This window comes from Cryptomeria japonica, chromosome 1 (assembly GCF_030272615.1).
Source record: "Cryptomeria japonica chromosome 1, Sugi_1.0, whole genome shotgun sequence".
In the NCBI taxonomy this organism is placed as follows: Eukaryota; Viridiplantae; Streptophyta; class Pinopsida; order Cupressales; family Cupressaceae; genus Cryptomeria; species Cryptomeria japonica.
Window position 1 is genome coordinate 157,624,873 of NC_081405.1, and position 15,262 is coordinate 157,640,134.

General features: G+C 36.8%; 1 protein-coding gene across 1 annotated transcript in view; it reads left to right on the top strand.

Moving 5' to 3' along the window:
• The first annotated feature begins 295 nt into the window (after positions 1-295).
• The window catches only part of LOC131048252 (probable NAD(P)H dehydrogenase (quinone) FQR1-like 1), a 52,411-nt gene continuing 37,444 nt past the window's right edge, over positions 296-15,262 (top strand). Inside the window, exons 1-2 of the mRNA XM_057982143.2 lie at positions 296-638; positions 3,317-3,410. Coding sequence (XP_057838126.1) covers positions 616-638; positions 3,317-3,410 — 117 coding nt within the window. The 5' untranslated portion in view covers positions 296-615. The remainder of the gene's footprint in view (positions 639-3,316; positions 3,411-15,262) is intronic.

Here is a 15,262-nt window from a genome sequence, read left to right on the forward strand (position 1 = left end):
AAAAAGGCAGGTGATGTGGTATCATATTTGATCATGTGGACTTGAAACCAAAAATTTAAAATAAAAGACTTACATGTAAGGAAGTGTACAAAATTCAAAATGATTTAAAATATCTAAGACAGATTTTAAAAAGCATTAAAAAGCAACATACAAAATTCAAAATAATTTGAAATATCTAAATAAGAAGGCCGAAGTTAAGTGCTCCACTATAAGACCCTCTCCCCGACTCCATCCCATATTATTAAAATCGCCATTCATAAATACCACCTGAGTTAATAATAAAAAAAGCAGGGGAAAAGACGTAGGAAACCATTAAAAAATGCTCTTATATTGTTGGACTATTCATGGCCATTCCGATCATTGTATCAAAGTTATCTTGCACGCAACGAATCATAGTGTCACCTAAATAAAATATAAAACCCGTAACGCCGGCAGAAAATAACGCCAATTTCGCTGTTCACCAAAAATATGTTTAAAAAAAAATTAGAATCAGATAACAATCAGTGGTTTTACAACTGTTAAATCCAGTTTAACGCTGCCTGGAAAACAACCCTTCAAATTCGGCCCATCTGCTGGATCAATTGTCGCTGATTTCAGTAAGGAGAGTATCCCGAAATGGCTACCAAAGTTTACGTCGTGTAAGACATTTAATCGCCCTTTTTTCCTTCTGTGCTGTATATTTTGTGTATATATATCAAGCCTTATCCATGCATCCGATCGACGCGTCAATTTGTAATTCTGCTTTGTTAAAATGCGTTTTCAGAAGTCGTTTGTGTCATATGAGAGGGAATTCTAAGTTTTTAAAGTTCGATCTACCATGGCAGTTCTGAATTTTTTTTATTTTGAATTGTTTAATTGAATCTTGATGGCTTCGTGATCAAAACTGAAAAATTGTTATGTCAATCTGAATTACATGCCTAGAGTGCCAAATTCTTCAATCAATTATCAATATTTTAGCAGGTCGGGAGCTAAAAATCCTTGGGATTATCGTATTTAGTTAAATTTTGGTAGTCGCTTGTTAGAATACCAAGGAGTGAACATATAAAGACAATCTTCAGCAATAGGTCGCCAAAGTCTCCTACCACTTGTTATGTTGGCGAAATCCTGCGACTGGTGTTAGTAGGACCAATGCAAATAGTATATTGCAAAGATGTCTAGAAATTCTCTTATCTTTTGTTCAGGATTAAGTGTAGTAGTACAGGGTATTTTTTATGGAATGTTTTATTCATGTTGCATTGAATTGTAATGTTCTTCTGGGATCAATTGCATAAAATGATTATGTTCCAAAGTTTGAGGGATCCCAACTGAACCCATCATCAGGTAAAGGATTAAGGCAGTTGATCCTAGGAGAGCATTGCAATTCTTTAAATTTTCTAGGATTTTGGGCAAAAAGGGTTCCTTTAATTCTACTAGACTGTGAGTACACCAGGCATGATTGTGTGGTAAAGTTGGAATCTCATCACAATGATTGTCCGGTTCAAATTTCCACGGGAGCAGATAGGAAGTGTAATATATTGAGTCCCCATTTGTGTGGCAATGGCTGAGGGCCCTTCAACTCTCTATTCGTCCATCAAGATGAAAAACTGTGCACATTTTTACACAATTTGTCAATCAAGAAATTAAAACTGTGCATATTTTTTAGGTCCCAGTGTAGCTTGGGCTGATGAGATCCTATTTGTCGAAGAATTAACCATCTATATATGTGACAAAATCTTGATCCCTTAAATTTTTTCTGTGTATGCTATATAGCCAGATGTATGAACCTGTTATGACATTCTCATTCAGGCAGTGGAGGGGTGTACCGTGGTTATCTCAGCGGGTGCCTCTGAGAAGCATTTGGAGCAATTTCAATGAAATGGTCCCATGAAATATGAAATTTCTTCTGTAAATTTTAAGAGACCGCACTTGGAGCTGTAATTAGAAAATTAATTACAAAAAGATCACTACACACAAGTTGTCATTTGGAAAGTAGTCTTACTTACATATCTGAGGGGGAGCTGCAAAGTTCCAGCAACCCTGTCTCTACTGGTTGCTTGAGGTTTAACTTTAAGGACAAGATTCTAGTTTTTCCTATTTCCCGTTTCATAGGTTTCTTGGGCATCCCATGCAGGAGAAAGAGAGGTGTAGACCACTCCATAGGATGGCATCCTCATCCATTTTTTCTTTTTTTGAACAACATAATATTTTTCTCCTTGCTGCATTGAAATCAATCTGACAGGCTGGTATGTTAAACTCAGTCTGAGCAGTAGTACACCATGCTCCCCCAGGTATGTTTCCAAATGTGGACAGATTTAAAAACATCACTCTATGATGTTTCATATCATCCTGTTGTGCCAGTCTCCCAGAATCCTTCCTCATGAATTTTCTTCTTTGGTGACATTTGAAGAGTTTTTTTAAAATCATGTATACCATAGAAGCAGATTGTGAAGGGCTCTTGTCTGAGTTTCTTGATTATGGAGTGGGTTCACTGGCCTTTTCTTTTGGTAGAGCTTTCTAATTAACTTGTATGCTTGGGCTCCTGCCCTCTTGGTCTTATCATATCTTTCATCCCATTCACAAGTCAAAAAACAGTTTAAACACAAATAATTACAGAACTCTTATGATTGGACACATGTCTACCAAATTTTATGCAGTTGGTAGGATATGAAACTGTCTGAGCACTTGAAGTGTGGTCACCTCAGAGCGATGGCTAAGGCAGGCTTCAAAAGAGACTTTCAGACTACTACTACATGTTTACCATCTGGCTCGCAGTGATATTTTAAAGTTTTTTTTTTTGGCTTCAAGAGGGCCTTTGACTTTTTCCCAAGACATCTATTTTTTAGGGGCTATGCTCTATTTTTTAGAGGCTATGTGCTATAAGTGTGTCAGAAATATTCATTACTGCCACCATAAGGCTTTACAAAAATTTTGGACTCCTCATGGACTCTCTAATGTCATCAAGACTTAAGTACTATTGGTGTCCAACAAGGATGCCTACACTTACTCAGTTATTAGCAGAGATATCACGTCTTTAAAAGATGCAGACACTTACACAGTTGTTAGCAAAAATATCATGTCTTTAAAGGATGTAGACTCTTTTTAGGATTTAAATTGACAAGCTAAAGGACTTTCTTTGGCAGAAAATTCATGTTGATGATAGTGGTAATTGTGCATCATGTTCTAATTTCTTATAAGGCATACTAAATTAAATCTGCCTTTACATCCTTTTATACATAAGGCATTGGTAAAAGTGCATTTGGCTGTCATTCTACCTGTATCAGAATCACTACCAACATCTTTGAATTTAATGTTCATTACTAAATTATTATCGTTTCAGGTACTATTCAATGTATGGACACGTGGAGAAGCTTGCAGAGGAGATAAAAAAGGGTGCAGATTCTGTGGAAGGTGTAGAGGCTACATTATGGCAGGTTTGCTTTCTAAAACAGTTCTGTTTTATGTTTCATACAAGAAATTATTGGAAAGCAACACAATGTTTGCAAGTTAAGTGCACTGTAGGACAAAGTTTAAAAGTCAATTACAGTGTACACTATGATCCTCTCATGGAATAAGAAGCCAATCATATGTTTTGTTGCAAGTGTTATGGCTATTTTGCAGAGACAATAATTTAGTAGATTCACATAAGTTTGACTATGATTTGGAGTATGACTTTTAGCAACATCGGCATCTTTTGTTTATATTTTTTCATGTTATTGGACATACGTAATATTTTTAAAACTTGAACTTAATTAGTAGACAAGGAATTGATTTTGAAGATACATCAGATTGAATTATGAAAATTACAGACAGGTGTTATGGGACTCACAGATTGACAGTGGACCTCCTCATCTGAGGAGAAGCTTATTAGGTTGATAATTAGTGATCATATTACAAAGTTGCAATCTTCTGCTTAACTACAAACGATATTATGGGTGTAATATACAAACTAGAATAACAAGAGAAGCTAGTTTGTTATGTATACGAACTGTTTCAGTCATTTATAAGTCTGGAATCGTTTAACATCAATATATCCTTGTTTCACAATCTGATTAAGACACTATGCTCCCCACAAATACACACATATATGGATAGAAGCCTGGAGAAAGCACATGCATTATACATAGTCGATGAAGCCTGGTAGAAAGCATGGATAAATTACATGGTTGATGCAAGGATCCTTTGACACACTATCATCTCTCATTCCCAATTGAGAAGGGTCTGGAAGGATCTTTTAGAAAATGTGCATAAAAGATGTGGCTGCCATAGATGAGTATCGGAAGAGCAAATAAGATTTTTTGATTAGAAATTCTGTTTGCTAATTTGCAACAGTGAACTGGAAAAGATTATGGGCCTCCTTAGTGCAGTGAGGTGCGATTAAACCTGTGTCCAACTGTTAATGCGATCATTAGGCATCCTACTAATGCACCCCCATTTTACTACACTGGCACATGTCTGTTGGGGTGATGGATCAATTTCTGTGGGGGTGATGGATCAATTTCTGTGGGGATGATGGATCACCTTCTTGCAATAAGTTTGGGGGTTGAATTTGGTTTGTAGTCGTAGAAGTATTTGCCATCTCTATTTCACAACAACCACTTCAACTGCCTATTTGCCAATAATAAAGCTAACTTAAAAGTTGTAATATAGAACTTACAAATGTGATTATATCTACGCACAAATGACATTCTTTTAATATGCAGCGTTACATGTTTTGCCTATATGAATAATTAATCAGAGATTTAAATTCCATATTAACCTAAGAAGACATATGAATTCATAGGTATAGCTATTACTTTGGGGAAGTCCATACTTATCTATAATTACTTTCCCTGATCCCGTATACTCCTTATAACTATTTATTACAGGTCAAAAGGATGCATCAGAACATGTGACGTGATCTGGGTAGTTTTAGCATGACATATTTCTAGATTTTTCCTTTATCACATCATGAAAGCTTCCTTCTAAACCTGTTAAACATTTAATTGCATTTTGATTTTACTGTCGTGAGACATACTTTTAAAATAAGCAAATCAAAGGTAGAACTTGATAAGAATTTCGCATGTTGAATTGGAACTTTGAAAAGATAGAGTGACCTGAATTTGAGATTTTGAGCTTAAATTTATGTTTTTTCCTCAGTACTCCAGGCTGTTTATGGTTTTGTCTGTTAGTGGTAGTGGCCAAGTAATGCTGGAAAGTATATTAAGAATTTTTTTTATAGAAAACATGCTTCCCATTATGAGTAGTACATAGAAAGGTACCATTATAAACTAGACCTCCATAAAGTAGTCAAAAGGGATCACAAGAATTAAATCAGGAACATGCTTCCCATAATGAATACTAAAGAGAATTGTTCTATTATAATCTTAAACTCATTGAAAGATTCAAATTAAATTGCAAGACCAACATTAGGATAGTCTCACTTATAATGAAGATCAAAGAGATAAACTATTATCAATACCATAGTTGGTAGTCTCGGCCTCGACAAAAACTCGGTAGATTCAAAAAATTCGACTTGGCAAAAACTTCACAACTTAAAAAATATCTTAAATTTCTTTAGAAACACATTTTTTTAAAAATTCAATGACAAGATGGTATCCAATGAGTCCATAAATGAGTACGAGAGTTTTTTTTTAATCAAATTTGATTGATTTGAATACAAATTGAGTACAAAATCACATCATCATGTGGAATCTTGATGGTTGATACTATAGATGGCTAACAACTATTATGAATTTATGATGATTTCCTTTGGAGATCTCATAAATTACATATTACAGATTACAAAATTTTACATCTTTTTCTTTCCTAATCTAGTGAAAACTTGGGAAGAGTTTGAGGTTCTAATCTTTGCAGTTTGTTGTGGCTCCTTGCTTGGCATAGAATGCTATGCTTGTGGCTTTGGCTTGATCTCGATCTTGCTAGTAGATGGCAATGGCTCCAACTCAGTCTCACCAATGTCATCCAATCCTATATCTCCTGCTGCTCCCACATCCTCTAATGCATGCCTCTCAAATCAGGAATCTCATCTTCAATAAACAATGGGGGCTGCTTATCCTGCTCTGCTAATTGCTATAAAGATCAATATCATCCAAATAAAGGAGCTCCTTTGATTTGTTCTCTACCCTTCTTGTGCGAAGCCAAAGGTTGTATTGCACAAAGACAAGGTCATTGAGGTGTTTTTGAGCTAATTTTTGTTCCTCTTCTTCGTGTGGATGACCTCAAATAAAATCCAATTGTGCTCACAGCTGGATGTGCTGCAAAGGTGGCACAAAATGCAGAGGGCTAATATTTGGAGATTTGGGGTATTTGTACCTCAATCTATCCTCCAAGAATCTAAAAAATAAAATATTGAAGAGTTAGAAAGCAAAGTCAAACTAAATTTGATAAAATTATGAATAGTTGTAAATTTGAAATTTGTAACTTGTAAGATGCATGTGATATAAAGAATCCAAATTGAATAATAATGTCTCTCACTGTAATGTCCCCTATTGGGAATGCCCTAATTTAGCTCTAATTCTCAATTTCCAAATGAACAAGAGCTGGTTAGGGATACCTTTTACATGATTGATGCCCTGCAAAACAGGTTAGAAACCGTTTACAACAATAATTCACTAAGCAGATCATCTTAATTAGGAATTATTAAACATATAGCAGAAATATCAATTTAATCATAAGATATCCTAAGTATGTTTGTGGTAGCTCAACCATAGGAGAGGGTCACGGTGACCTAGATAGGGTGTCTTGGATCCTCTACCCTAGGCCCAAGAGCAGATATACCATCCCACTTAGCCTCATGTGGCCTGTGCCATCCATATGAGGGGGTGTACCCAATGAGGTGTCCCACAACTGTTCCCCCTCATCTTGCCACCCATTTCCCACTTCCTATGATTGGACTTTCTTGGTGTGTTGATTCACCATGATAGAGGGATGAGGTTATTAACAATAGGGTGCCCTAAAAGCCCATCTCTTCTAAGCCCAAAGCCAGTACCCTTTGTACCCCCTTGTCCTCATGGGACCATCTGGTCACCACCATGAGGTGGCATACTGTTGATGTGTATTTTGTACACGACCAAACACAGAATAAAATACCAAAGTATCTTATCCTCTCTTGAGCAAAGTTTCCTGACTGCTGAAGATCTCGCCGAAGGATCAGTCGAGGCAACTCCAAGGTTCTTGTATGTAGGTTCTCTACTCGTGGATAAGCTCTTTGTGGTATGATGTGATTTTGCTGGAATCACAAGGGGACTTACACTTGATGACTAAATGTCTGATTTGCTTTGAACATTGCTGGAACACAGGATTTCACTAGCCTAGATTTTTTGAAAAAAAGGAAAAAGGATGAGGGCGAGGAAAGGATCTAATTCTGACACTAAGAATGTAGGAGCAATGAATGATCTTTGATGAAATTCTAACTAAGTCTTGTTTTGACATCCCAGGGCCATCTCCGCAAGGTTAGTGCGATCTTCGGAGGAAAACTTTTATGATGTTCAGATCATCGTTACAGGCATAGACACCATCAGGTTGATGCATATCAATGAAGAAGTGACAATTGAAGTTAAGCTTAAACTGAATGATTCCAGTTGACTGCACAAGGCAAGTCTGCAATCAACAAACTACTATTAGTATGGATATACGAATTTCACCATCAATCCAACACATTTCTTCCACTCATCTAATAACATGAAATCAAATATGAGAAGTATAGAGACCATGCAAATTGTTGAATCGACCCATAGATTTCACCATTTCTTCAATGAAGTTTTACAAGTCTTTTACAACAACATCTTGGCAACAATCTTTGTCTTCTCTTTCTATTCTACTTTAATTGCTATTCTATCAACTGACTATTCACTATTTCTAACTATTCACCTTCTAACTACTAACTAACTATCCCCCTTTACAAATGAGGAGCCAGGGCTTATATAGTGCCCTCAATACAATTCGATGGCTCAGATCAACTTGAGATCAATGGTCGAGATTTTACAATGAAAACCCTAATTAGGGTTTGTTACAACAAACTCAATTCTGGCCAATGAAATAATTGCATCATTTGGACACATGTCTTATCTGGAATATTCAACCAATGGATAGGTGGGTAGGTACATTGAAGTTTGTGCCATCTCCCATGAGTCAGGTACATTGAATCTGGACACGCTGAGGTGGACCAATCCGACTGGAGGAGTGATGACTGGGATGCCACCTTGTCTGACACTTGTAAGTTGGTAGATATTCAATTTGATGTTGTTGAGAAGCTAGCTTTAATTAACTTTTCTGAAACTGTCTGTTTCTTCAACGAACCCTTGCTTTAACTTCCTTTGTCTTCGATGTGTAGGATGGATGGTGTACCTTTCCTTCGAATGCTGGACTGGAAGAGGTCGTCCCTGATGATGCTGGATCGGAGAAGGCCGTCCTTGATGATGCTGGGTTGGAGAAGGTCGTCCTTGTTGATGCCGGATTGGAGAAGGTCGCCCTTGTCTTGCCCTGGTCCCCTTTTAACTGCAAGACAAACAAAAAGATGATTAAGGACACATAATAAATTCATTTCAACATAGCATTTTATACCTTAAATCATCAACAAGAAGACAACAAAATTAAGTTTGTTCAAGAGTCTTTCCAGGGACAGGCCCTATAAGAATCTCACCCTGGACCCTTTGGAAGGGTCAGGAGCGAATTTTGCACTTTTGGACAAATTCCATCATGTCTCTATTCCAAAATACCTTCCAAGGCAAGCATACACTAGTCTTTTCTCCACCAAGGCCTGGGAATCCATTTCTTGATCGTCATTGTGAGCAATTTAGGTGATACTGGGAATTTCGCTCTGGACCCTTTGGAAGGGTCAGGAGCGAAATCCAAGCTTTAGGTCTCAATTCCTCATCTCCTTCACTTCAATTCATCTTGCAGGGCAAAGTAACATCATTTCAACCTCAACTACGCCTTAGGACTCCTAGTCTTGACTTGACACAAGGAGGAAATAGGTAGATGAAGAATTTCGCTCTGGACCCTTTGGAAGGGTCAGGAGCGAAATTCTAATTTCAGCTCAAAGTTTGCATTTTTAATGATAAAAAAAAATCCTTCCAAGGCATTCCATATAGCTTCTCTCACCCTAGTCTAGGCCTGACTTGGCATAAATGTGAAAGGAATAGGTGGATTTTAGAATTTCGATCTGGACCCTTTGGAAGGGTTAGGAGCGAAATTCTTGTTTTAGGCTTATTCTTCCATCTTTCAACCTCAACCAACTTCAAAAGGGCAAGAACATCAATCCTCACACTCATGCAAGCTATAAAAACCCAAGTTTGACTTGATTTCGCAAGGAAAAAAAAAAAGGTGATTGAAGAATTTTCGCCCTGGACCCTTTGGGAGGGTCAGGAGCGAAATTCTTGATTTGGCTCAAAATTTGCATTCTTGGTGATCAAGAGTCCTTCTAAGGCAATCCAAATGACTTCTCTCACCCTTGTCCAAGTTTGACTTTACTCAAATTTTGGAAGAAAAGATGGTTTTTAGGATTTTCGATCTGGACCCTTTGGAAGGGTCAGGAGCGAAAATCACTTTTTAGGACAAATTCTACCATTCAACTCACCTCCAAGGTCAAGGAAACTTTGCTTCATCCTTCCCCAAGCCATAAAAACCAAAAGCTTGACTTGATTTGCAAGGAAGATAAGTGATTTTAGGAATTTCGCTTTGGACCCTTTGGAAGGGTCAGGAGCGAAATTCACCTTCTTGGCTAGAATCCTTCATTTTTTTAATCCCACTCTTCCCTACAAGATACATTTCATCATTTTTCATCCAAGGAACAAGGATTGAAGCCTAAGCAAGGTCAAAAAACTAGGTTTACAAGGAATTTCGCTCTGGACCCTTTGGAAGGGTCAGGAGCGAAATTCACTTTTTGGCTCAATTCCTTCACCTCTTCCATCAAAACTCACCTTAGGAACAAGGTTTTAAGCCTAAGAAAGGTCAAAAAGTAGGCTTGCAAGGAATTTTTTCTGGACCCTTTGGAAGGGTCAAGAGCGAAATTTCCTTTCTTGGCTAAAACCCTCATTCCTCAATGCTATCAAACACTCTCAAAGGCAAGATCATGTCCATTTCCCCTTTCAACATGCTTTGGACATCACAATTTGGTCAAATAGGGAAGGAAATGAGGTCTAGGAGGATTTTCGCTCTGGACCCTTTGGAAGGGTCAGGAGCGAAAATCATGATTTGGGATTGATTCTTCATTTCTCCAACTCAAAATCACCTCAAGAGGTAACTAAACATCATTCTTCTCCCAAGGGATAAGGTCTTAAGCCAAAACAAGGTCAAAAGAATAGGCTTGCAAGGAATTTCGCTCTGGACCCTTTGGAAGGGTCAGGAGCGAAATTCACCTTCTTCGCTAGAATCCTTCATTTTTTCAAAGCTCTCACACATTTCCAAAGTCCAAACACGTCCATCCTTCCTTTCAAAATGCTCTGCAAATCAAAATTTGGTCAAACTAGGGAGGAAATGAGCTTTAGGAAGATTTTCGCTCTGGACCCTTTGGAAGGGTTAGGAGCGAAAATCTCATTCTAGGCTTGATCGCTCACTTTTCCAACTTCAAACCATCTCAAGAAGCAAACTTAGATCATTTTCCACCTAAGGGACAAGGTTTGGATCCCAAACAAAGTAGCAAAAGAGGTTCATAGCGAATTTCGCTCTCGACCCTTTGGAAGGGTCAGGAGCGAAATTCTCTTTTAGGCTAAAATCTTGCTCTTCAAAATCATCCAACTCCATCTCAAGGCAAGAACATACCAATTCATTCCCCAACATGCCCTAGAAACCAACACTTAGTCAAAATTTGAAAGAAAATGAGAGCTACAAAGATTTTTGCTCTGGACCCTTTGGAAGGGTCAGGAGTGAAAATCACTTTTTGGGTTGGATCCTTGACTTCATTTTCACATTTCTTCATTCAAACAAGCGTTTTTACCTTCATTAAAGCCTGGGAATGCGTTAGTTCTAGGTTTTGGTCAAAGTAGAATGTCTTATGGAGAATTTCGCTCTGGACCCTTTGGTAGGGTCAGGAGCGAAATTTGTCATTTTGGTCTCTCCGTCAGGATCATTTTATGGAATATAACATTTAAGTATAAGAGATCTTATACTTTAAGTTATATTCCATATATACTTTCAGGATGTTTGAGAGTGGTTTCGGACCTCCAGGAGTTATATTGCAAAATCTAGTTTTTGGAGGATTCTTCAGTTTTCCAGACTTAGCCAAATTTCAGGATCAGGACATTCCAGACTCAGCCGAATTTCAGGGCATTTGAAGATCAGGATGACATTCTAGACTTCATCACTCACCAACTTGACCTAGCTCGGACCTTCAAGAATGATACCCACTCACCAAGCAAGACACAATTATCAACAAGGGCAAAACCAGACCCTAAGGAAGACTCTCAAAGAAACCCTAACCTGGAGCACCTGCTGACTCCCCTGGCTCAAGCAAAGCCTACCATCCTATTGATCCCCTGGCGACACTCATCATGCAAAGGCTAACAGACAAACCCTAAACACCTAGAAAGCAAACCCCAGAAAGCAAAAAAGTAGGGGTCCCCATTTGCAATGGGGCGATGTGTGAATACGTCACAACACATACCTAGAAGAGTACCCCATCACCGTACCCCTCTTACAATTCCTCATTTCCTCTACCATGGCTGACTTCAATAAACATTCAGAACATATGAAGAATTCCAGTATTATGCATACATTCTACATATAATAAATAAACAACGGCAAAACATTAATCAGATACAATTAATATTCGCTGTGATATATAAGCAGCCATAAACAGCAGTGCATTGTTAATCAATAGTATGCAGAGATATATGTATATATGTACAACATTTACTATGTTATGTACAAAAAGCTCATAGCAAACTATAGTATTTAGTCAAACTGCTGTGTATTCATTATTTCATAAAATGCTAAGTCTGATTCCTTCGATGGTTTATGTTTCAAATTTATAATGAAAGATTAAAATTAAAAAATAAAATATTCAATTTGAATTTAATCGAAGTTTTGAGATTACCTTTACGATCTTTGTAGCTCTTTGGGCAAAAATATTGTCATGGCTATGCTTGCAACTCTCTCTCCTTCAAGCTTCTTTGAATATGATGAGTCTAACCATGTTTGACTCAATTATTTGCTTCAAAAAAGTCAACAAACCAATAATGCTTTGCAATGTTAGAAAAATCGTTGCAAGCCTTGTGACACTTGATTGCTCCAACTCTTTCCCTTGGATGTGATATCTCATCAAGTTAAGAACCCAAAAGTGATTGTCGATAAATTTTTGTTATGCTCCTTACATCATCTACAATTAGTCTCACCCAATCAAGTTTGTCTATGTCCTCCAAAAGAAGGTTAAGGCAAAGTGCTACACAAGGGTTCCAAAGAGTGACTGATGCTTGTCTTGGAGTAAGCTCTCAACTGCTACCTAGTTGCTGCATTGTCAGTTGTGATTTGAACTACATTCTCTATGCCCACCTCCATGACAACTTCCTTCAACATTAGATTCAATGTTTTTGCATTTTTTTACTTTGTTAGAGGCATCATTTTTTTACTTTGTTAGAGGTATCAACCAATTTAAAAAAAAATCACCTTACCATTTGAAGCTACAAAAAAGTTGATAATGGTGTGGTTTTTTTTGTCCATCCACCCATCTAAAAGAATAGTGCAGCCATATTGTTGGCATTGCTTCTTCTATTCTTCCCCTACTAGCTTTGCTTCTTTGGTTGCATCCTTGAGCAACCTACAAGTACAAAGTGAAAGTACACAATTAGCATAATTTCAACATAAATAAAATAGCATAAATTTAGCCAAAAATCCAACATAAATTACTATAAATGAGCATACATTTACCAACCTCCCCCTTAAATCTTTCCATGAAGGTGCCTTGAAGTCTTTTCCTGCAATTGTCAATGTAGATACTGAATTCTCCCAATAAGGACCGCTCACCACATTGAAAGGAAGGTTGTTGAAGTACCAAAAAATTGATACATATCTTATCTTCTTGTTAGTGCACCTTCCAATTCCACATATCTTATCTTCTTGTTAGTGCACCTTCCAATTGCATTCAGCACCTTCTAATGATGGTTGTGCTCCTGGTATATTTCTAGGCACAAATAAGCTATGTGGTGCGTGCGTAGGTGCTCTACTTGAAGTGGATGTTGATGTGTTTCATACGCGTGGACTATGAAGGGAATCCATTATGCCTTCAAATGTTGTTTCTTCATCTGTTTCTGCTTGCATCTGAGGACCATGACCTCTAGCTATTGATGTTGCTATGGCTGCCCTTGTCTTCTTCCTTTGTAATTTTTCCTCTTCTACCAATACAAGGTGTGCATTCATCTCATGCTTGATCTTTTTTGTGATGTTGGTACAAGGCTTGGCACCACAATGAGTAATACCTGCAAGATGGTATTTGAGATGATTTTTGCTTCCATGATGTAGCTTTTGGCATCTAATGCAAATAATTGTTCTGGGTGTCAATCCCTATATGACACATTCCAAATAGGGTCTCTAGCTCTAGATAGATGAGTGCCTATAACTGGTGTTGATTGGGATGAGCTTCAGCCTAATTCAGATCTAGAGGCCTCTATATTTGCCATTCTATCCAATAGTTAACCTACAATTACAAAATGAAAATACAACATTTTAAATTTTAAATATAAAAAGATTAGCCTAAATTCGACATAAATTACTATAAATCAATATAAATTTAGCCTATGTTAATTTATATAAATTAACATGAACTAGTTTAAATCAACATAAATTCAATATAACCTAATTATTTTATTCCCCAAAATAGGTTAAAACTAGAAAAATAATGTGTAAGAAAAAATAGTAAACTTCTTAAAAAATCAGCATATATGTAAAAAAATGGTGATAAATAAATTTTTTTGGAACTAAATTTCAAAATACTACTAGTTTTTAGGAAATTATGATTTTTTCATCGACTCCATCCTAGATTTTAGCTATTAAAATGAATTTAAATGCTTGATTTTTTTTACTAACCTGCCCTTGAATTTCTTCAAATTCATCTAGAGATCCTTCTAGGTAGCTCAAATTTTCTCTTCAATTGTTGTGTGAAGAATCATGAGGGTGTTCATGCATCTATAGGCAAAAAAATGAGTGGTTTGACATGTTTTTGGCACATTTTAGGCGTGTTTTGTGTTTTAATAGGTTCGGTTGAGGTTTTTTGATGGACTCGCCAGAAACTTGGGAAGATTTTCTCGTTAGTTAATCAGCAAGCAACTCACCCATCATAAAACTCGGAGAGTACTTGCAAAGTGTACCAACTATGAGCAATAATATTGTTAACACTTTTCTTTATATGTAATATAAAACTCAGATTTTTCTAGGCATTTTAAATAGATCAAAATTCCAATAAATGAATGTGCTGATGCTATGGCCAACATTCATGTTGAGCATCTACGTTGCATTTGAAAACTTTGGTTTGATGCTGCTTCTATTACTACTATTGGTTATGGTGACACTACTTCGATGAATGTTTCCAATGTCTGTTAAACTGTCTTTTACTTAAGAACTTGTAGAAAATCTGATAGGCTTTGGTGCATTGATTCACATTTTGGCATGATCATAAAAGAAGGATTTTTGTCATTCAAGTCGCAAGAGGATTTGAAACCTAATTTAGAAAGACAATTGAAAATATCATGTAGCATTTTTGTTCAATCACACTTTAATAGAAAAACCAACACTTTTCTTGGCACAATGACTTATAGAAGTTGCAATTCAGCATGCCTTCTCAAGTATTAAGGATAAAATTATCATGAGGAAATCAATGGGTATGTGCAAGCTCAAACCTTAGATTTTCTTTCTCTTAGTCCTTGTCATGTGGGTAGAATTTGATTTATGGCATGGGATGATAATTGGTACAAAAAAATTCCCTTCTCAAGGCACATGCTGTTGAGTCCATTATCCCACCATTGATGTCTGAGGAGATGCTAGAAATAATCACTTGGTAATGAGCAACAAAGAATTAAACAATAGTTGTGAAAGGTTAATGCACTAACTTAATTACATAATCTAAGTTTTTTTCAACCTGTTCCAAATACTAGCCTCTTTCCTCATCTAAGCTTTGGATAGGCAATATCAATTTTATTTATTCACAAGCCTAGCAACCCAATTCAACCCATGGTGGGTGTGAAATCAATAACAATTGTGATCACAAAAAATAAAAATAAATGGTATCCCTTTAGGATGCTTGATGTCTCATCTATTATCATATTTGTTATCCTCACGATGCTAACAAAAGATT